The sequence below is a fragment of the Petaurus breviceps genome, unplaced genomic scaffold (genome assembly GCF_028583685.1).
Source record: "Petaurus breviceps papuanus isolate PSGF00001 unplaced genomic scaffold, PetGlider_PUasm1.0 98, whole genome shotgun sequence".
Lineage (NCBI taxonomy): Eukaryota > Metazoa > Chordata > Mammalia > Diprotodontia > Petauridae > Petaurus > Petaurus breviceps.
Window position 1 is genome coordinate 5719326 of NW_027187460.1, and position 22360 is coordinate 5741685.

Below are 22360 nucleotides of genomic sequence, written 5' to 3' on the forward strand. Positions count from 1 at the left end.
TTGTGGGGGTCCATTAATAAAAAGTAACACGTCTATTTTATTTTATTTTTTTAAAGGAAGAATAAGCAACTCTTGTTTCCTCATCTACAAAATCAGGGGATTGGACTAAATATTTTTTTGACATGCCTTTCAGCCTTAACTCTATGATCCTGTGATAAAAGCTGCAAACTTGAGTACAGATTGTCCTACCAAAAATCCACAATATACTATTAAAGGGATTATTATTCCATAAGAGGAACCTATGATCACAAAGAGCCAAGATCATTTCATTAATGAGAACAGGTCATTCCAAACTAAACTTCTTTCCTTTTCTGACAGGGTTACAGATAGATCATGGGAGTGCTGGTATAGATGGCTTAGATTTTGTTGAAGCCTTTGAAAAGGATTCTTGCTCTTCTTGTGGAAATAATGCAAGATTAGAATTGGATAATAGTATAATTACACTGTTTCCAAACTAGCTCTCATTGAGTAATCCTTATTGATTCAGTTTCAGCTTTAAAGGAAGTCACTAGTGAAGTGCCCCACTAATCTGTACTTGGCTTTGTACCATTTAATACTTTTAACAGTGACTTGGTAAAAGGTGTATATATGGCATACCTATCAGATTTTCAGAAGATAAAAAGCTGGGTGAGAAATTCAGCTCCTACTCACTCGATGAGAAAATTCAAAACAATCCTAATAATCTAGAACCTTTGGCTCATAAGATGAAATTCAGATTTAACAGAAATAAATATAGACTTTTATACTAGGTTTCAAAAGTAATAGTGATAATGCCTAACATTTATACAGTGCTTTAAGATTTGCAAAGTTCTTAACATATATTATCTCACTTGATCTCTATAACAATCCTGTGAGGTAGATGTTACTATTCTCAGTTTTACTTAGTGGGAAACTGAGACTTAGAATGGTTAAGTGACTTGACTGGTGTCTGGTGTTTGGCAGGTATCTGAGGAAGAACTGGAACTCAGGTCTTCATGACCACAAACCTAGCACTATCCACTGAACCACATTGTTACCTAAAAGTCAGCTTCACTAGTATAAGATACAAGGAGTGTCATTGGGCTGCAGATGGTCTGAAAAAGATCTAGGGGTTTTGATGGTAAAAAGAGTCCTCAACAGTGTAATAAGGAAGTCACAAAATCTAATGGAAGTTTAGACTACATTAAGCTACCCACAGCACTTGGAAGTAAATCATAGTCCTGTTGTACTTTGCCCTGTTCAGACCACATTTGATGTACTCTATTCAGTTCTGGGTACCACATTTTAGGAAAGGCACTGATGAAGTGGAGAATGTCTAGAAAATGGCAATCAGATTGATACCCTAATTCCGAGGTGGCCCAAAATTCAGAGTATATTTGGTTCATTTTTTTTTTAAATATAGCCAACGTTGGAAGTTGTTCTGGACTACTCATGTGTATTGAGAGCTTTATTGTTCAGATTTGTGTTTTTAATTTGCTCAGTATGTATATAAGGGGGTGGAAGGAGTCAGGAAGATAGTGAGGAAAGGCAGATTAATTTTAAAATATTTAACTGAAAAATAATAAATAAAACCTCAGTGCAAAACAGTAAAGAGGCAGAGCACTGGAAGAAGCATTTGTTAGTGTTCATCATGTATCAGACAGGTTGGTTACAAGAAATATTGCTTTGTAAATGTAAGATTTTGTTTAAGTATTACCAGCCTTATGATTATGTCACTGATGAAATCCTGGAGGGAAAATTTCCTTTGCCAGTGTAAAAATTTGCTTTATACCTTACATTCTTAGATAATTTCCTGGGTCACTAATTCACTTGCCTCTTGTCCAGATCCCACAGTCAATATGCATAAGAGGCAAGAGCTGAATCGGATCTTTTTGAATCCAGGGCCTGCTCTCTATCCATTCCAGAGTATCAAACTCACAGGAAGTATGGGGTCAGCCAAATTTTTTCATTAGTGTTCATTAGGAATATTGGTCCATAGCTTTTTCTTTCTGTTTTGTCTTTCTCAGGTTTAGGATTATCATGACGATATTTGTATCTTGAAAAGAGATTGGAAAAAATCATTTCTTCTTATTGCCAGTAGTTAAAGCCCCATTTTGATTAAATTATTCTTTGAATGATAAAATTTGCTTGTGAATCCATCTGATCCTGGGCTGTTTTCTTTTGTAGCTCATTTATGGCTTGTTTGATTTCTTTTTCTATATTGGGTTAAGTAATCTATTTCTTCTTTCATTTAGGTATTTTATATTTTTGTAAGTATTCATCTATTTCCTCTTAGTTAAAAGTTTTGTTAGCATATAATTGAGCAAAATGGTTTCTGATAATTTCTTTTATTTCCTCTTCAGTTGTAAGTTCTCCTTTTTCACTTTTGATAGTTTTGTTTTTCCTTTCTATTTTTTGAAAATATCAAATTAGTTTACTATTATCTATTATTTTTGTCTTAAAACTGGCCTTTATTTGCCAGCTCATTGATCTTTTTGCTTTCAATTTTATTGCTCTTTAATTTTCATAATTTCTATTTTATTACTTAGTTGGGAATTTTTTATTTGTTCTCTTTCAGTTTTTCAAGTTCATGTGCCTAATTTATTGACATCCTTTTTTTTATGAAAGTCTTTAAAGATTTAAATGTACCTTTCAGAATAGCTTTTAGTTGTGTCCCACAAGTTTTGGTATGTTGAATCATTGTTTTCTTCAGTGACATAGTCCATAGTTTCTTTTACTCACAAAATCTTTAAAATTATGTTGTTTGGTTTCCAGTTACTTTTTAATTCTTTAAGAGCCCTTTATTGAATGCAATTTTTATTTCATTGTGATCAGTAAATTATATGTTTAGTATTTCTGCTTCTTTTTGATGAAGTCTTTATATGCCAGGACATGGTCAGTTTTTGTTTGTTTGTTTGTTTGCTTGCTTTTTGGAGGGGGGAATGCAGGGCAATTGGGGTTAAGTGACTTGCCCAAAGTCACACGGCTAGTAAGTGTTAAGTGTCTGAGATCAGATTTGAACTCAGGTCCTCCTGGCTCCAGGGCTGGTGCTCTATTCACTGCTCTACCTAGCCGCCCCTATGGTCAGTTTTTCTAAATGTTCTAGGGAAAGCTGAGGAGTATATAAAGTCCTTTCTGTTCTTATTTAGTAACTGCTAAAGATTGATCATGTCTAATTTTTCTAAAGTTCTGTTCTTAGAACTTAGAACAGGTCTTTAACTTCTTTCTTATCTTTTGATTAAATTTATCTTGGTCTGAAAGGAGTGCAGTAAGCCCTCCCATTATTATTAGTTTTCTTTTTATTTCTTCCTCCATGTTAACTAACTTTTTCTTTAAGTATTTAGATACTGTTTTGGGGTACATATGAGTTAAGTATGGATTTTAATTCATTATCTCTGGTGACTTTAAACCTCATATAATTTCTCTACCTATTTTATCTATATTTACTTTATCCTTATCTGAAATCATGACTGCTACCCCTGCTTTGAGTTTAGCTGAAGCAAAATAAATTTTGCTCTAGCCCTTCATTTAAGCTCTGTAAATCTTTGTGATTCAGATTTGTTTCTTGTAAACAACATATTATTGGATTCTCCTCACTAATCCATTCTGCTTATCCTTTTCTGTTTTGTGAGTTCATCCCATTCACATTCACAGTTATGATTGTTAATTATGTATTTTTCCTCCGTCCTGTCTTAGGATTTTTCCTCTTTTCTTCTACCTCTTTTACAAATAAGGTGATAGAAGAGAGGATGTTTCCCTGACACTTATAATCATATAACTGTTTCCTCTCTGTTGCAGTTCTTCCCTTGATCCTAGGTTTTTACTTTCTCTTTTCCTCTCCTTTTAATCCTCCTTTCACATTCCTCCCTGAAACATTTTTTTGCTTGTGCCTCTACCTTTACCTATCCTGCCCTCCCAATTAGACTCCTCTGTGTCATTCCCTTCTTCCTGTCCCCTCCTATTTCCCTTTTGAGTTTAATATATTTCTTTATTGAAATCTCAGTGTGTGAATATTGGAAGGGGGTGGTGGTGAAAGGGATTTTCGTTGTATTTAATCTTCATTTATCCAGTTCAAATAAGTGTGAGGTTCAGTCCTTCATTTATGATGATATCCTCTTCATTTTATGCATGTCCTCTTAATTTTATATTATGCAATAGTGATTTATTTCTCCTTCTTTCTCCTTTTCTCCTTAATATAATTTTCTGTCCCTCCCGTTTTTATTTCTCTTAATATTATTAAATGAAAAAAACCACCCACAGACCTTCTGTTATTTTAACCTTTTTTTAATGAACTTCTGGGCCTGGCTCAGGACAGGAATTAATTCTGTGCTAGATCTGCCCAAAACAGTGAAAACTAAATCCCCTAGAGCTGTGATAAAGCAGCCAGCCAAGGGTTTCAATTCCATATTGTAGACAAGGAATTTGAGGTTTAGAGTGAAGAAATACTAGTTAAAGGCCACTTAGTTATTAGCAGAACTAGGACTAAATCCTAGATTTACCAACTCTACTCTCAGTGTTTTGTTTTTCATTTCATCATTTTTCCTCACATTTAACCTTGAAAGGCTGTCATTTGCCTCATCATGCCATTTATTAATGTTATCCAAAATTATTTTAATTTGATAGTGCATTTCCTTTATTTAACTGTGTTATATGTTTCAAAAATATCATGTCACTGCCTTTTAATCTGTAGATCCACAAGAATGTTGTTCGGCAGAAGCAACAACTACTCTTCCTTAAAGCAATTCATTTCAAATCAGTAAGCATTTATTACATATCACCTATGTGCAAGTACTTTTTGAGGCATTAGGGATACAAATATCAAATAAACTTTTAAGGAGCTTATTGTGTGGTTTGGTCTTCCTTCTTGAAGAGGACCACATCAGGGAGATGATGACATGACTCACAATTGACTTTGATTTGAGTGAGGGAGTGCTGTGCAAAATCACCAGCCTCACTTTCTCCTCCAGAACCATCTGGGTCCAGTTGCCTAATATCAGTCAAGATGACTGAAGATGGCACAGGATGCAGTGGGAGACCTTGGCCCCTTTAAGCAAGGGGCTTTTCAATTCTCACTGTGAGTGAGGCAACACCCATTCAGTGGATAGGCCTCTTTAAGAAGTGAGTCAAGGGATGGCCCCTTTAATTAAAGAAAAATTCAAACTGGGAGGGGATAACCCTCAGGGTTGCTGGCCAAAAGAAAGACAGTTACTATTTACTTATAATCTAATGGGAACAGAAAATATGTACACAAAGAATTATGAAATGTCTTGTATAAAAGTACAAATTTGAGAAATATGAGGAGGAAAATTAAGAAATTTGAAGAGGAAAAAGTCACTTTAAACTGAGGATATTACGCAAAATTTCATGGAGGATGTGGTACTGAATTTTGGCCTTAAAGTATAGGGAATCGTTTTCATAGGAGGAAATGAGGAATACATTCCAAGCATAGCAGATGATGTGAGCAAAGGCACAGAGATTAAAGTGGATAGGACCTGAATGGGAAATGGTGAGAAGTCCATTCTAGCTGTAATATAAATTACGTGGATAGGATTATGAGATAGACACCATTTATTAAATACTTTTATGTTCCAGACACTGGATTAAACAAGAAACTGTTGAAGGTAGATTAGAGGTCTTTTGTGGGAGACCCTAAAGCAAAAGAATTAGACTTTTTCTGCTTGCCCACAGTCAGCAGAAGTAGGAAACATGAGTGAATATTTCCAAGGGGCAGATTTAAACTTAATGTAAGAAAAATCTTTCTAAGTATTAAAGCTATACAAAAGTGGAATGAGTTGACTCAGAAGTCAACCAAAGAAAGGCTGGATGACCACTTCTCATGTTTTTTGGGCATTCCTATTCAGGTACAGACTGAAATAGATGACCTCTGAGGTTCCTTCTAATTCTGACACTTTGTGTATTTGAATGCCAGAACCAGGAGTGTTGGTAAAAAGGTGGGTTAATTTCTATAGATTGTCTTAACTTCAGGGCTAGGGCATTAAGCGCCTTGTCAGGTGATAAGGATAGGATTATTCCATGTATGTCCTATATACATTGCCTCATTATTACTGACCATGGCTCCCAGCTACACAGAAATGGAGTTGTGTGAAATGAAATGCTTTGTAAAATTATAATCATTAATATGTTATTATTATGATTATAGTAACTTTATTATAGCAGTGATATAAGTCCTTAGAATCTGATAGGGAAAATACTAAGATACTAAAAAGCTATTAATTGCTTACCCTACAGAAGTCCTCTTCCAGTGTCTCATCTTGGTGTGTAAGTGGCCCTGGGTTCTTAAAGTCTATAACCACAAAACATTGACTTTGACAGATCCCACTAAGCTGGAAAGGTTTTGATTAAAAACCTAGTGATGAGTTGTTTATCTGTCATTTGTGAATTATCCTAGCTAGGTTCAGAATGTCTCACCCCCAGAGTTGGCTTTTACCAGGTGATGACTTTTTTTGACCATAGTAATTCATTAAACTGGCTATTAAGGCACGGAGGGGTTTTGATTTGAAGCAGTTGAGAAAGGACCCATATTTAAAGTATTGAAATAGGAATCTCCTATCCTATTTCTCAACTTTCTTTGAAATCCAAAAGACCAAAGTTCATCAACAAAAGAGGTAGGGTTGTATAATGGTAAGAGAAAGATTTAAGTCTGAAGATGTAGGTTCTGATCTTATTTATTGGTTACTAATACTGTGTCTTTTTAACCTTTTTGAGCTTTATTTTCTTCATATAAAATAGAAATAGTAATCTGTGGTATTGCATTATCAATAAAACATCAGATTTGGAATCAGGAGGACCCGAGGTCAAATGCTGCTTTAGACACAGTTGTATAACCCTACCAGTCATTTCGTTCTGTTTGACCCCATTTCCTCATTTTCAACACCACAAGATGGGTTTAGATTCATTTTTAACTGCCAGCTTTTTACTAGGCTAGCCTGCCATTTCCCAAGCTCAGCTTGTCTAAAGCTGAATACATCTTTCCTTCTAAAAGTTTTGCCTCTCTTCTTGCCTTTTCTTTCTATATTAATGGCACAATTTTCTTCCCAGTTATCCATGTTTGTAATTTTGGAGTGGTCTTTGGTTTCTTGGTCTCTCTTGTCCTACTTATCCAGTCTTTTTTGTTAAGTCCTACTTAGTTTTCACAATATGTCTTTCATCCATCACTACCTTACCATCTTCACTACAATCAGCCTTGATCAAGCCATTTTCTTTCAATTACAGTCATGTTACTTACCCTAATCTCCTAATTGTTCTTTCCTCTTTCACTTCACACCCACTCACTTCTGATTGTCCTTGTATGTGTTAGAGCAGTCTTCCTAACATCCTAGTCTGATCACATTACTCTATTACTTAAAGATTTTCTGTGGTTCCATTGTCAGACAAATAAGCCTCCCCCTTAAGTCACTCTCCGGTATAATTTTAAACATTTGTTAATTTATCCCATATTATTCCCCTTTACTACTTGACTATAGGCAAGCTTGAGTATTTACTCTTCTTTGAAAATAATTCCGGCTTAACAGAATGTTACATGTTTTTACTCACCATTGGTCTCCAACCCAGAAATGCCATCCTCCATTTTGTATGTGTTTGTATCCTACCCATTATTCAAGGCTCAAACTAAATAACACTTCTTCCACAAAGGGCAAGCAATGTGGTATAATAAAAAGAACATTTGGTTCAGTTAGATTGTTTTAGGTTTATTAACTAACTGGGGATGAAAAAGACAAAAAAGAAACATTCCTAGCCTTTGAGGAGTATTGTCTGCAGATCAGGATTGGCAGTTAAACTGTTCACAGATAAGTAAATGCAAATATGTACAAAGTCAATAAAATATGGTGGAAAGGGCACTAAGAAAGTGGAGAATCAAAAAAGATCTTTTCTAAGAACTATACCTTAAGCTGATTGAAGGGAACTCAGAGTTCTAACAGGTAGCTAAGTACAGATAGATGCAAGAGCATTCTACACCTGTATAAAGACATGGAGGGGCAGCTAGGTGGCGCAGTGAGTAGAGCACTGGCCCTGGAGTCAGGAAGACCTGAGTTCAAATCCAGCCTCAGACACTTAACACTTATTAACTGTGTGAACTTGGGCAAGTCACTTAACCTCAATTGCCCTGCCTTCCCCCCTCAAAAAAAAAAAAAGACATGGAGATAGGAAGTGAAATCATTTATGAGGAACAAATAAGTTGGCCATTTTGATTGAACTATAGAGAGTATGAGAAGGTAATCATAGGCAGTCAACCTAGAGGCATAGTTTGACTCCAGATTTTAAGTGGCTTTAAATGCCAAATAGAGGAGTTTGTATTTTATCCAATAGGTAATTTGAAGTCACTGAGGCTTCTTGAGCATGAGCAAGGCAGGAGTGAGTGGAGGGGGATGGGGAGGGGAACTGGATGGAAGCAGGGAGACAGTGTTACATGATCAGATGTTTTACTTTAGAAATTTCAGTTTAGCAGCTATATGGAAAGGTAGGAAATTGGATGCAAGAAGACCATTTAGAAAATTATTGCTGTAGTCTGGAAGAGAGATGATGACATTAATTAGCATGATGATCCTGTGGATAATGAGAAAGGAATAGATGTGAGAGCTGGTATTGAGTTACAGTAAACAAGACTTCCGTGTATTTGGCGGTGTGACTTGCCTACTCATTCAACTCCAATAGCTTCCTTTTGCCTCTAAGATAAAATACAAACTCCTTTGTTTATCTTATAAAGGTCATCACAGTTTGGTCTCAATCTGTCCTTCAACTTTATGGTTCATTTCTTTCCCTCCCATATTCTATTATGTAGACAAACTGGCCTCTCTATTACTTACATACTATGTACACTTCATCTTCAGTCTCTCTCTAATTCCCCACCTGACTGTTGCTTCTGACTCCAACTTTGCCATCATTATTCAGCTGCTTTCTCTGCCTGGAACTTCCCTCAGTACCTGGGTCCTTCTCACCCTGGGATATCACTTTACCTTTCTGACTCCCTCTCCCATTGGTGAATTCTTTCCAGGATCTCCTTTTTTGGGGGACCAGCCCAAGTCAACCTTACTTCATTCCCCTCCTGGCTGTGCTTCTGACTCTGGACTTTGCCTCCATGATTCATGTAGGTACCTTCTCTTTCTTCTTTTCAGCTCCCTTTTATGTGTTGTCTTTTCTCATTGAATTTAAGTTACTCGAAGGCAGAGAGAGTGTTTCTTTTTGCTTGTATTTGTGTCTGGCACTTAGTAAACACTTAATAAATACTTCTTGCTTACTTGCCATTTGCAGTGGCCATACCACAGCTTGAACTAGGGGTGCCACAGACAACTTAAACTAAAACTAAGCACGTCCAGAGCTGAACCCATCATCTTTTCTTCCACACCCTTCCCTTTTCCTTACTTATATATTACTATTGAGGACATATCCATTTTCCCAGTACCAGGTTGGCAACCTCGTTACCATCCTTGACTCCTCATTTTCTCTCCACACCCCACTTCTATTTTCCAATATGTTGCCAAGTCTTCTCAATTCTGCTTTTGAAACATTCTACCCTGTCTTCTTTGACCCTCTCACCATCCTTATACATACCCTCATGACCTCACAGCTAGACTATTGCAGTAGCCTCCTAGCTGGTCTCTCTTCCTCAGTTCTCTCCCCGCTGCAGTCCATACTCCGCTCAGCTGTCAGATAACTGTATCTTCCTCAAGTACAGCTCTGACCGTGTCATCCCCTTACTCTATAAACTGCCCTGGCTTCTTGTTTCTAGGTTAAGATATGTCATGATCTCTTTGTACATAGTTGTACGTTATCTCCCCCATTAGGTTGTGAATTCCTTGAGGTCAGGGACTGTTTTTGCCTTTCTCTTTTATCCTCAACATTTTTCATAGTGTTCTGCACATAGTAGTGATTAATAAATGCTTTTTGACTTGACTTACGTTTAACTGCTTAGTATACATTTGTTTTCATTCACTTTGCATATGTGCAGCATTTATTTATATATGAACTAATTTTCTTGCCCCCTTCCCCATCAAAACGCCAGCTCTTTTCAAGTAGTGATGTTTTCCTTCGTTTTGTTTCCTTGCTGCCTAGCACAGTGCTTGTCTCAAAATAATGCTTGTTGACTGACTGAAGACTTACCAACTCCTATTTTAGCAGGTGGGAAACTTAGACAAATCACGAAACCTCCTTAAAACTCAGTTTCCAAGTCTGCAAAATAGAGATGATTCTTTCACTACATGTTTCCTCAGGGATTTTGTGAGGGGAACTATGCTAGCTCTTAGAAAAGATTTGGGAATAGGATTAATTCCCTTCCCTTTCATCTGTCTGAAGAAACCAGACAACAACAGTGGAACAGTAATGTATGTAGGGCAGCATAAGGTAGGAATTCTCAGCAGTAAGAAATCACTGAAATTTCTAGGTATCCAGATTACTAAACCTGAACTATATGTTATCAGTAAACAAGGACATATACTACACAGTTTTCTCAGGATATCTACAAGTAATACCCGTTTTGGTTTAAAAACTGTCCCTGAAATTAAATTTTTCTCACCTTCACCTTGCTGCCATATGTATACCTTGTGATAATTCATGAAATTTCTTCTGAAAATACCAGAGATTATAAGAAAAGGGTCAAGAAGAGAAAATTACAGACATGTGGCAGCTGTTACATTCAGTACTTCTCGAGAACTAAGATCCTTCTTATGCTTTATCTCTTCTTATTTCTACCTTAAAATTTTCCTAGTCCTCCTTTTCACTTTCATATGTTCTACAGTGATTGCAGAATCTTTTATTACCATAGCTTGAATTTAAGTATTACACCTTACTTTTTTTTTTTAAGCAATTGGGGTTAAGTAACTTGCTCAAGGTTATACAGCCAGTTATTTCTGGGTGTGGTGCTGAGTGTCTGAGCCCGGGGTTCGATCTCTAGGTCATCCCAACACTGGAGCCGGTGCTCTTACTTGCTGAGCCACCTGGCCACCCCTACATCTTACTTTCTAACAGAAACTTATAGTGTGTCATATTTTATCCATTTGTAATTTTTTGAATATATAAAATATTAGTCAAACAAGTGACTACAGTTCAGATATGCTAAGGTAGACAGAGTACTTATAAGCAAAGAATCTCAGAACTGGAAGGAACCAAGGGGACCATTTTTGATGTAACCTCCCTGTTCTATATAGTGATCTCTTCTACAACATCCCCAATAAGTTCACTGAGCAGTTTTACTGACAAAGAGCTGGCTTCCTCATTTAAAAAACCATTTATGTATACCTCCAATAAACTGCCACTATTTTTACTCATAATAAATGGTGGGAAAGGGAGTTATTTTTCCTTATTTCACATTCTTTTGAGGCATTCCTCCAAGGATGTATGCTTTTTCACTGACTGTCCCTCCATACCTAGTGTCCTAGCTCTGTTCACCTCCCTTTTATAATCCCTGCATTCCTTGAAGACTAAGGTCAAGTACTACTTCAGTAAGAGGCTTTTCTTAGTCCTCCCAGTTATTCATGCCTTCCCATCCTAAGTTATCTGGTACTGGTTTTTATGTGTTTTGCATATACATATGTGTGTGTGTGTGTGTTTTGTCTCCCATTTTAGAATGCAAGCTCCCTGAACTCTTTTGCTCTTATCTTTGTGTCCCTAATACCTAACAAAGTGCTTGGAAAATAGGTGCTTGCCTGATCCTGTTCCTTTAGTCTTCTCTGGCAGATAGCTGCCTCTGTCAGGCCCATTTTCTGTCTAGTCCTCAATCTCTGCTTGTTTGTTGGCTCTTCCCTGTTTCCTAACAACTATTCTTTTCTTCCTCATACTCCCAAATCCCTTACTTGATCCTGCCATTTTTGCTAGCTAGTCATTCTGTATCTTTTCTCCCCTTCCCAACTGAGTTCCCTGAGAAAGTCATCTACAATAAATGCTTTCACTTTCTCACTTCTTCCTCTTCAAAACCATCCACAATCTGACTTCCATCATTTGACTTAAGCTGCTCAGTTTCCTGTTTGCCAGAAATATAATGAGTTTTTTTCAGTTGTCATCCTTGACCTATCTGTAACATTTCTCACTATTGATCACTCTCCCCTCCCAGGAAATCTTTCCTCTCTAGGTTTTTATGACACCATTCTCTCCTGCTTGTCCTTTGCTGGATCTTCATAGGCAGCAAATGCCTGCTATCTGTGGGTATACCCAAAGACTCTGTCTCGGCCCTTCTTTTTGGTCTGTACTATCTCACTTAATGATTTAAACTCTTCTTGATTTAGTTATCATTTCTATGTAACTAATTCCCAGATCTATGTAAGCCTTAACTTCTGTCTGAGTTAGAGTCCCACATCAGGTTATTAAAATGTATTAAATGCTTACTATATGCCAGGCTTTGTACTGAACACTGGAAATACATATAAGAAAAAGAGAAATAGTCCCTGCTTTCAGAGAGCTTATAATCTGATGGGAAAAGACAACAATGAAAAGATGAAAATTGGGAAGCAGAGTATACCAGGGGTATATGGGCAGGGGAGGTATGATGTTTCATGCAGTTGAAACCAAGCAGAGCTGTTGATGAAGAATAGAGTAACCTAGAAAGTTCTGAAATTTCATTCTTCTCTAAAGGAAGGCTTTGGGAAGAATTTACTATTCTGGCCTTCAGTCAGAGAGGGAGGCAACTGAGGGAGTTCAGAAGGTATTGATTATTAAAAACTGAGTCAGTCAGTATGGTGATGAGATTTCAGGTGATCCACTTATCTGGGAGAAGACATGATGGTCTCCAGAGTGGAAACCAAGCAGAGGTGCTGATGGAGAATTACTTCAAGGGCATTATCGTCCTCCCAGTAACCCAGGCTCCCAGTTAGAATATTTTTCTAGTCTTACTTACATTCACCCCACATAGCTTATCCACTGCCAAATCTGCTCATTTCTACCCTCACAACATTTCTTATGTTTGTCCATTCATCTACTCACATAGCCACCATATTTGTGGGGATCTCATTACCTATCACCTGGATTACCTATATTGAACTTAAGATTGATTTCCTTGTCTCAGGTCTCTCCTCTTCCTATCCTCCATAGAACTGCCCAGGTGATTTTTCTAAAGCATTTGTGTCCCTTCCTTATTCAGTAAACTCCAGGAGCTCCCTATAACCTCTAGGATTAAATATGAAATTCCATGCTTGGCTTTTAAAGACCTTCACAACCTGGCACTTTTCTACTTTTCCGTTCTTCTTTTATGTCTTACTCCACTCTACATACTTTACAATCTAGAAACAATGACCTGTTTGTTCTTGCTGTCTCCTAACAATATGTCTTTTCCCTGGTTTTCTCCTATACCTTAAGTGTTCTTCTTTCTCTCCTCTATTTCTTGACTTTTCCTGGCATCTTTCAAGACCCAGATTAAATTCCACCTTCTGTAAGAGCCCTCTTCCAGTCTCCCCTTCCTCACTCCCCCCTTATTGCCTTCCATCTGATATTATCTTCCATCTATGCTCTCTATATCGTTTGTGTACATTATTTTTTGCATGTGATTTCCTTCCATTAAAATGTGAGCTCCTTGAGGGTAGGAAACATGTTTTTATATCCTTAGCACTTATCAGAGGCCTTGGCACATAAATAAGTGCTTTATAACTGTTTGTTTACTGACTGACTAAATGCTTTATTGATGAGGACCCGGGTCTCCTCTTAGTCCAGGATCTTTAAAACCACTGTAAAGCTATTCACTTTGTAAGAAATACATTTTAAAGCTAAAGTGCTTATAAATGATTTCTTAATTTAACAGTATCACTTTTTATTTGTAATTTTGTAGATTCATAGAGCTTAAAGGGACATATGTTACATATGTAAATGTTACTCTATAAACTGCCACCATGTTAGATTAGAAAGAGATATGTATTTGTTGTTAGGTACTCCAGGTCAAGATATACAATAGGCAGTTTGTGATGTTTGTTTGGAAATAAGGAAAAAGGCTGCTAACAGAAGATATATCAATACCTCTGGGCATCCCCTGTGTCTAATGGAATGGTGGTTTTTAAACATTGCTTATATGAATTGCTTTTAATGTTATTTTTTCATGCAGGCCAAAACCCTCAGAAAACTGATACAGCAAACATTTCGTCAATTTGCCAACCTTAATAGAGAAGAAAGTATTCTGAAATTCTTTGAGATTCTTTCTCCTGTGTACAGATTTGATAAAGAATGCTTCAAATGTGCTCTTGGGGTAAGTAATAAAAATCGGCAAAGTGGGCGATAATATTACTGGGAAGCCAGTTTCTTTTGCAGTCAGTTGGCTGTGTTCACAGTTATCCAATCTCCTTAATTGGTTCCGTGAAAACATGGTGTTAAATGAAGCACCATTACAGCAGAGACTTTCTTCTATAGGAATGATATTGAGGCATGTACTAATGGTGGCAATAAGCAAAGAGGAAATCCATTTAGACTCAGCTATTAGTTAGAAGGGCAGTTACATAACACAGTGGATAGAGTACCAGGTCTAGAGTCAGGGAGACTCAGTGAATTCAAATATGGCTTCAGACACTAGTTGTGTGACTCTAGCAAGTCACTTAACCCTGTTTGCCTCAGTTTCCTCATCTTTATAATGGGCTAGAGAAGGAGATGGCAAAATATTACAGTATCTTTGCCAAGAAAATCCCAAATGGGATCACTTAGAGTCAGGCACAATTGAACAACGAAATAACCATTAAGCCCAATTTTGATTTTTTACTTGGTGGAACAATATTACAGTGTGGATTGTTAATTATTTATTACATTATTGCAAAACCACATTGAAACATTATATATGGAGAGTATCTGTACTTTCATTTCTGATTGAAGAATTGCCTTGACTGTTTTTTAACCACAAAATGTATTGATTTTATTTATATGGATTAGCCAAAAAGGAGAAAATTTTTAGTGACACTGTCCGGATAAGAAATGAAACTATTTCATTTTTCATGAAATTGTTTATGTGTTGACACTTCTCTTTTCATTTAACCATATGGTTTATTTGCTAATTTAACTGTTTTCCTCAAAATCTCAACATATCCAAATTGTAGTTTTTTTCAATAAAATTAATTATGAGAGTAAATGTAAACATAGTTGATTAGCAAGCTCAGCAAACTGCTTTTAAGAAGCAAATAAAGGTAGTAGAAATTATATAATCAAACTACTGGTTGAGAAAAAAAAAGTATTAACTTATCACTTATTAGTTGTGTCAAAGTAGATATAGAGCTAGTCTCGGAATCAAAAAACTTTGGTTTAAAACATTACCTTTAAAACAATACCTTTGGTATTGTGGGCCATCTCAAAGTTCTAAGCAATTTCCTAAGGCTATAGTTTCTGTAACAGTTGCAGATGAGAGCAGGGGAAGGGAATTTCCTCACCATGCTTTCCTGTGAACAATAAAATCATAGGTCCAGCCCATTTACCAGAGCAAAACAAACAAAAAGTTACCATAACTTATACACTGTGTTAAGTCACTGTTTTCTTTGGAGAATTTTGCAGGATCTTAGGATTCTATGAAGCCTCATTGGATCATTGTAACTTATAGGACTTTTTATGATTTCAAATAAGACCCGAAAGACCATCAGAGATCATCTTAATGAACCTCCTTATTTTATGGATGAAGAAGCTCAGGCTGCTTAAACTAACTTATTTAACAATGTTGCATAAGTAGTGTGACCCAGGATTAAACTGAAGTACTTTGGCTCTATCACCTAGTGCTCATTCCATGATACCACTTTGGCTATTAACCTTGGTGACATATATGTAAATGGTCTATGAACTAGGAATTAAACTAGGCCTCTTCAAATCCTTTATTCATTTGTGCTTATGCTCCTGTGCTTATTCTTCCCACGACCTCCAATTTTCATCTGTTCACCCCAAAAAGTCAAGTTGGATCATTTCCGTGGAGCTGGCAATTGGCCCAGAAGAAGGCATCAGTTACCTTACGGACAAGGGTTCCAATGTAAGTCTCTCTCTCTATTATTTTGTCACTGTAACTTCCCATGCAAGGGTGCCCCATGCATTGTCAATTCAGCACTCCTCAAAGGCAAATGAGTAGTTTAATCTTTGAATCAAAGGAAGAAAAACTAGGTCATTCTTAGCAGAAGCCGTAATTCTGCCATTGATGCTTGTCATGGAAAGGTTTCCGGTGCAGTGAGACAGAAATAAAGACCCACTAGAGACTCACTGAAATTCCTTAGTTGCAGGGTGAACTCAGTGATTCTTTTTGTGTATTTTTTTTTACAAAATGTAGTCAGGTTAGTCATATTTCTGTAAATTTGTATATTCTAATTAAATTACATTATGATTAATATTTCCTTAGCACTTTAAAGTTAAATAAAACTCTCACCTTCAACAACTTAGGTAGGAAGGACAGGTATCATCTGTATTTTACAGATAAGGAAAGTGAATTCAGAGAACCCATTTGATTTTACCAGAATCACAGGGCTAATTAATAGTGATGCTAGAACCTTCTCATTTCATGTGCAAACTTAGCTACTGTATATACTGCACATAATTATGGCATTGTGGTATTTTTATTTCATACTTTGAAGCAATTTTTCTTAACTACAAGTACATTTAGGATATAATTGTTGCAAGAGTAGATCAAGATATATATAAATTATTATTCAGTATGTTCATTCAGATATGTTATCAAGTGCTTACTGTATATAAAACTGAACAGGAGGGAGATATAAACACATGACATTGCCCTTATCTTTATAATAGAAATTACATTATTATTAAAGTACAAGTTAGTAGATCTCTGAAGAAGAAATCACTTGTAAATAAGAGAAGGGAGAGGATAACTTGCTCTCAGACCTCATTAAATGAAGCTATTTTGCTATTGGCCACCCATTCTGTGACAGGAGAACAATATAAATCATTCCCTGACCAAAATATTGTAGTTAAGATCTAGTATAATAGTTCACTCTTGTGAGCTGTATACCTTATACATTAACAGTGATTAATCCTGATTGTTTAAACAATTTAGTTGGTTTAAAAAGCATTCTGGAATCTTCACATAGAAGTGTAGTTAATTTTTGTAATCTTTTCTTGTATGAACTGATGTGTCTATACTTTTTCTATATTGATGGTATTTTTATGCTCTCTCTTTTATTATAGCCATTTGCAACTAATTCTTTTCCATATGAGATTATAGACTCTTTGAAGATGCGACCTGCTTGTTACTAGTCTTCATACATAGCATGACATCATATAGATTCTCAGTACATATTTGTTTAATGAATCAAATGATAGAAGAATTATATGTATATTTATTTCTTTGGACCTATTAATTAGGGTAAAAAAGAAAGTTCTTTGTTTTATAGTATAAAGAGTCCATAGAAAAACTTACTACATATATATGTGTGTGTGTATATATATAAACCCTTCCAGATATGGTTGGTCAGAGTGTTCAGTCAAAAAGGTCAATGGGATCCTTACTTTCTCTCCATTGTCTCTGTCATCACCTGACTACCACTTTCAGTCAGTTCTGATATATTGGGATTTCTTACCTTTGTTGTCCTATATTCAGTTAAAGGGCTTATAGTGTAATGGAAACAGTATCCTAACTCCCACACACTTATGTAGATTAAGCTAGTTTTTTTTTTTCCTTAAATGGTATTGAAACTATCTTTTAAGACTTGATTGACTCAGGACACTAAAGGTCCTGACTTTTAAAATCATTTCCTGGTCACCTGAGTACAAAGTAGCCATAAGGTGCTCTCTCTGATGTTTGACTTTTGGACCACAGTGAGTAATAAGTCAGGCAGGGAAGCTTTGCTTAGTTGAATAAATGCAGAGTGTTCTTAATTTATATCCTGGTTAAAAATTGTCCCGATATGGCTAAATTTCCTTTTATTAACTGTTTAAAAAAAATATTTCAGAGGCATTTCCTAGTTTTGGCTCAGGATACATTGAATTAATTCAAGGGTCTTGCATCAGTAGAAATGTGAATAGGAATCCTGGCCTTTAATGGTGATCCCTATGATTCCTACATGTTCAGTACTTTAGCATCATCAAGAAGTTCACCCCACCTCCATTTTGTCCATTTTTTGCCTTCTATTCTTTATGTCCATGGCAGTAGGTACAAATCTCCTTGTCTCCATTTTATCACAAGGAGGACCCACAACCATTATTCTGTTTGGAATCTGACTTGTCCTAAGGTACTTCAGTTTAGGGAAGATGAATATGTGATGGCAAATGAAAGAGTCATTACCGTAGTAGATGTTCCCCTCTAAAACCATTCACCTTAAAGTACTTTGACATGTTTCAAATAATCCTGTTATTATGTACTAATATTTAAATGTTATATATTATATTCATAAATATAATATTATTGGAGATTTATTTTAAACATTAAGGACTTAGTTTAGCTTAATATTTTTATGCTACTCATATTAATAATTTCACTACTAATAACTGAATGACATTTAGTATCATTAATACTATGTGTTTTAGGTAAAGGAAAGTCAGTTATTTTACTTTAATTCCCAGGGCAGATGGAAGCCATTATTCTGCTAGGTGTTGTGACTGCCTTTTTAAGAATGGTTCTGTATTCAGGGGATATCACTGAATTTTTAAATCTCATTTTTTCATTTGCTAAGACATCATTGTGATGAGAAAGACAGTACATCAAAAATTGGCAAGAGATTAAATAAATTCTGATTAGTCTGGTGGACAGAAAAGCAAGAGGGCAAATCACTCTCTTCCCAGTTTTTTAAATGAATATCAAAAGAAGTTATTGAGCCAGGATATGTTTTGGTGAAACAGTATGTTAGGTGTGTATAAAGGCATTTAGAGAGTCTCTACCTTTACAGCCTACACATCTCGCAGACTTCAATCAAGTTCAGACCATTCAGTATTCAAACAGTGAGGACAAAGACAGAAAAGGAATGCTGCAACTCAAAATAGCAGGAGCACCAGAGGTAAGAGACCAAAAAGGATAAAATAATAAATGATACAATCATGAAACAAGGAAAAAACTTTGGCAGGTATCACTATTAGAGATTAATAATATTTGAAATAATAGACTTAGGGATTATACTTAGACTAACAATGCTGATAGTATCATGACTCACATTCATATGGCCTTTTGTTGTTATATAAGATTTCCTTTATAACAGCCTTGTTAGACAGATGTAGCCTAAGTGTTATTATTATTATTCCCATTTTACATTTGAGGAAACTGAGGCTCTTAAAGATTGTGATTTGCCACAGTCACAGAGCTAGTAAGTGTTAGAACCTAAAAAGAAACTTACTAGAACGCCAACTTCAGGACTCATCACCTATACATTAAGTATACCACTGTCCCAAATGTAAAGACTATTATTGCCTACTCAGTTCCCAGTCTCTTAGAGTATTAAACTCAAAAAAATTCATAGATTTCCCAACATGATAGTAATTGTATTATTAAATATTACCTGCATTAAAAAATGGATGATGGAAGAAAGGTGCTATGAATTTCAGTGACAGAAGATGAAGATATAATTTTAGTTAAGTATTTGGGTGTATTTATTCATTGAAACAAGGCATTAATGTGAAATTACATATATATTTGTATGTTACTATGAACATATAATTCTAGAAAGAGAAGAGAATTTGTGTTTATCTTTCTTATTCACTAATTCTTCTTATCTATGCATTTTAAAGGTAGAACATCAGAAGAAGGCTAGATTATTTATTTATTCCTTTGTTTCAGTTTTGTCACTGTCGAAATGGTTTCTTAATTGACCTGGGTTGTATGGTTCTAGAGTTGGAAAAGACCTCAGAGGTCACTAGTGCAATACCTAATACCTAAGGAAACCAAGGCACAAGGAGGTTATGGGACTTGGACAAGGTCCTACAAGTAGTACACAAGACCACAAATACTACAATATTTATATAATGTCGATTTTTAAAAGAAGAACTCTACCCCCAGTCTACTGGTTGCTGATTGATTGTAAACAGACTCCAAGCCAGTGATACATTCAGGATATAACTGGTGATCTTCCCATTCAGACATCTGATCACTAACAATTTTCACCCAAGACATTAACTGAATATTAGAGGCTTTTAAAAAATTTACCATGTCAAGTTAGTGTTGTCCTTCACACAAGTGTTGCCTTTTAAAAAAAATTACAATTAAGAATTTCAGATGTAGTGTTACTTGTTAAGATACCTGTACTCAATGATTATTAAAATGTCTTATGACAAAATAAGATCATTAAGTTAGTTGGAAGGAGCTGTAGAAATCATCAGTACCAGATATACTCTCAGTTCTACAAATGTTTACTAATTATTACCAGAGACACTGACAGTGCAGGATAAAGACAAAATTGTCCCTGTTCTGAAGGAAGAGCTTCCATTCTCCTCTGTATCAAGATAAGCAATTACAAAGTAATTTGAAGGGGAGAAGAACATGAGATTTGGAGAAAAATAAAAGTTATGAAAGACTAGGAGAAAGTGGAACATAACTGAGAGCACTTCTGGGTGGGTACAAAGTGGAAGATGTAGACAGAATTAGTGAGGAAATGGTTCCTTTAAGAATGTTAATGAAGGGGCGGCCAGGTAGCACAGTGAGTAAGAGCACCAGCCCCAGTGTCGGGATGACCTGGGGATTGAATCTGGGCTCAGATACTCAGCACCACACCCAGAAACACCTGGCCGTGTAACCTTGAGCAAGTTATTTGACCCCAATTGCTTAAAAAAAAAGAATGTTAATGAGATAACTAAAAATATGGAGAATACACATATGATTACTAAATACATAAAATTTAACTATGTAAGAAAAATTAGTTGCTAAGTTAAATATCCTATACTTTTTAATACAAGTGTAAAATCTTTAAATATTTGCCACAGATAGTAAATGTTTTCCCTTTGATGCAAGACTCTTTACCTCTTTTAGTATTAATCATTTTCCGCAGATTACCCTAAAATTTTTAGAAGCATAGATACGAGAAAAATGATTAGTCAACAATTAAAGGAGAATTTTATGTGTTTGAAAATGTTATTCCAATTCTATATTACACTTATTTTTGAAAGCCATTTAAAATTTTCATATCATCTTAGATAACTTTTAAGTTGAAATAGATCAGTGGGAAGCCTATCAATATTGAATAGGTGTGTAACTTAGATAAAAAACAAAGCTGAGTGAGGGACTATGGATCAAACATACAAAAAAAAATTATCTTTACTCTTTGCTGCCAATTATTTTCCTGTTAGTCTCTCTGTCCTACCTCATCTTCCAACTAAAATTTCTATTTTCCTAGTTGCTGGTGATCTCTTAATTGCTAAGTCTTATAGTCTTTTTTTCACCCATCCTTCTTAACCTCTGCTATATTTTACACATCTCTCTCTCTCTAGCTCTCATGAATCATCTCTCCTTTGGTTTTCTAATGACACTTTTCATGACATAGAATCCTGGTTTTTCTCTGACCTACCTCCTCTTTCTCAGTCCTCTTTGCTGGGTCATCATCCATATCATGTCACTTAACTATATTACTGTAGCGCCAGTGCAATATTTACAGCACTAACCATGACTATAAATATTCCCACATGGTGCTGGATCAAAAAATATAGCAGACTCTCCATATATAAGGCAGAATTGAAACATTTATTCAGACACCAAAAAACCAAATCTCAACACCAGGAAACCCAGCCCATCATAGCAACATAGAAATTAATGCACCACAATGTAGCAGAGAACCATACCATTTTAGCCTTCGCACAAACCAACACAAGCCTAGCTTTTACCCACAAGACTGACTGAACCCTTTAGCAAACTCCTCCTACCACAGTCTCCATTTGAGTACATTCAGCCTGTTACGGAACAGAGTTTATTTTCCAAGCTGGGAAGGTCTTCAATTTCCCCTAGGCTTATTAAGGGGCAGGGAAAATCTTCAAATTCCATTACCATTACAATTACCTAAGACTCTGTTCTCTGGGACCTCTTTCCTTTTTACCTCTTCTCTCTTAGTGACTTCAAAAACTATCTTTAGTTCAGTCATGGGTTCTCCAGGCAGGTGAATCATATGCTTACCTATCTAGCTTAAATTTCTCCTGTTCTCCATACCTACCCCAGCAACTGTTGACTGTTCATTTCAAATTGCATGTACCAGATACATATCTATATGTATGTATGTATGTATGTATGTATGTATGTATGTATGTATCTGTCTATCTATCTATCTATCTATCTATCTATCTATCTATCTATCTATCTATCTATCTATCTATCTATCTATCTGTCTATCTAAAACCCATGTTGTCCAAAACAGAACTCATTATCTCCCCCCCTTCCCAAAACTCTCACTGCTTCTGGGCACTCACATTTTTTCCATTATCTCCAGTTTTGTGATATTGGCTTCATCCTCAATTCCCTATTCTCTCTTCCCACATATCCAGGTAGTTGCCAAACCTTGCTGTTTCTGCCTCTACAACTTTCTTATATCTGACC

At 35.9% G+C, this 22360-nt stretch overlaps 1 protein-coding gene across 8 annotated transcripts in view; it reads left to right on the forward strand.

The window, feature by feature from the left end:
• PTK2 (protein tyrosine kinase 2) overlaps positions 1 to 22360 on the forward strand; it is a 439876-nt gene that overhangs the window by 243292 nt on the left and 174224 nt on the right. For all 8 annotated transcript variants that reach the window (XM_069081220.1, XM_069081223.1, XM_069081221.1 and 5 more), the window contains 3 exons: positions 13997 to 14137; positions 15806 to 15883; positions 18744 to 18851. In XM_069081220.1, coding sequence (XP_068937321.1) covers positions 13997 to 14137; positions 15806 to 15883; positions 18744 to 18851 — 327 coding nt within the window. The remainder of the gene's footprint in view (positions 1 to 13996; positions 14138 to 15805; positions 15884 to 18743; positions 18852 to 22360) is intronic.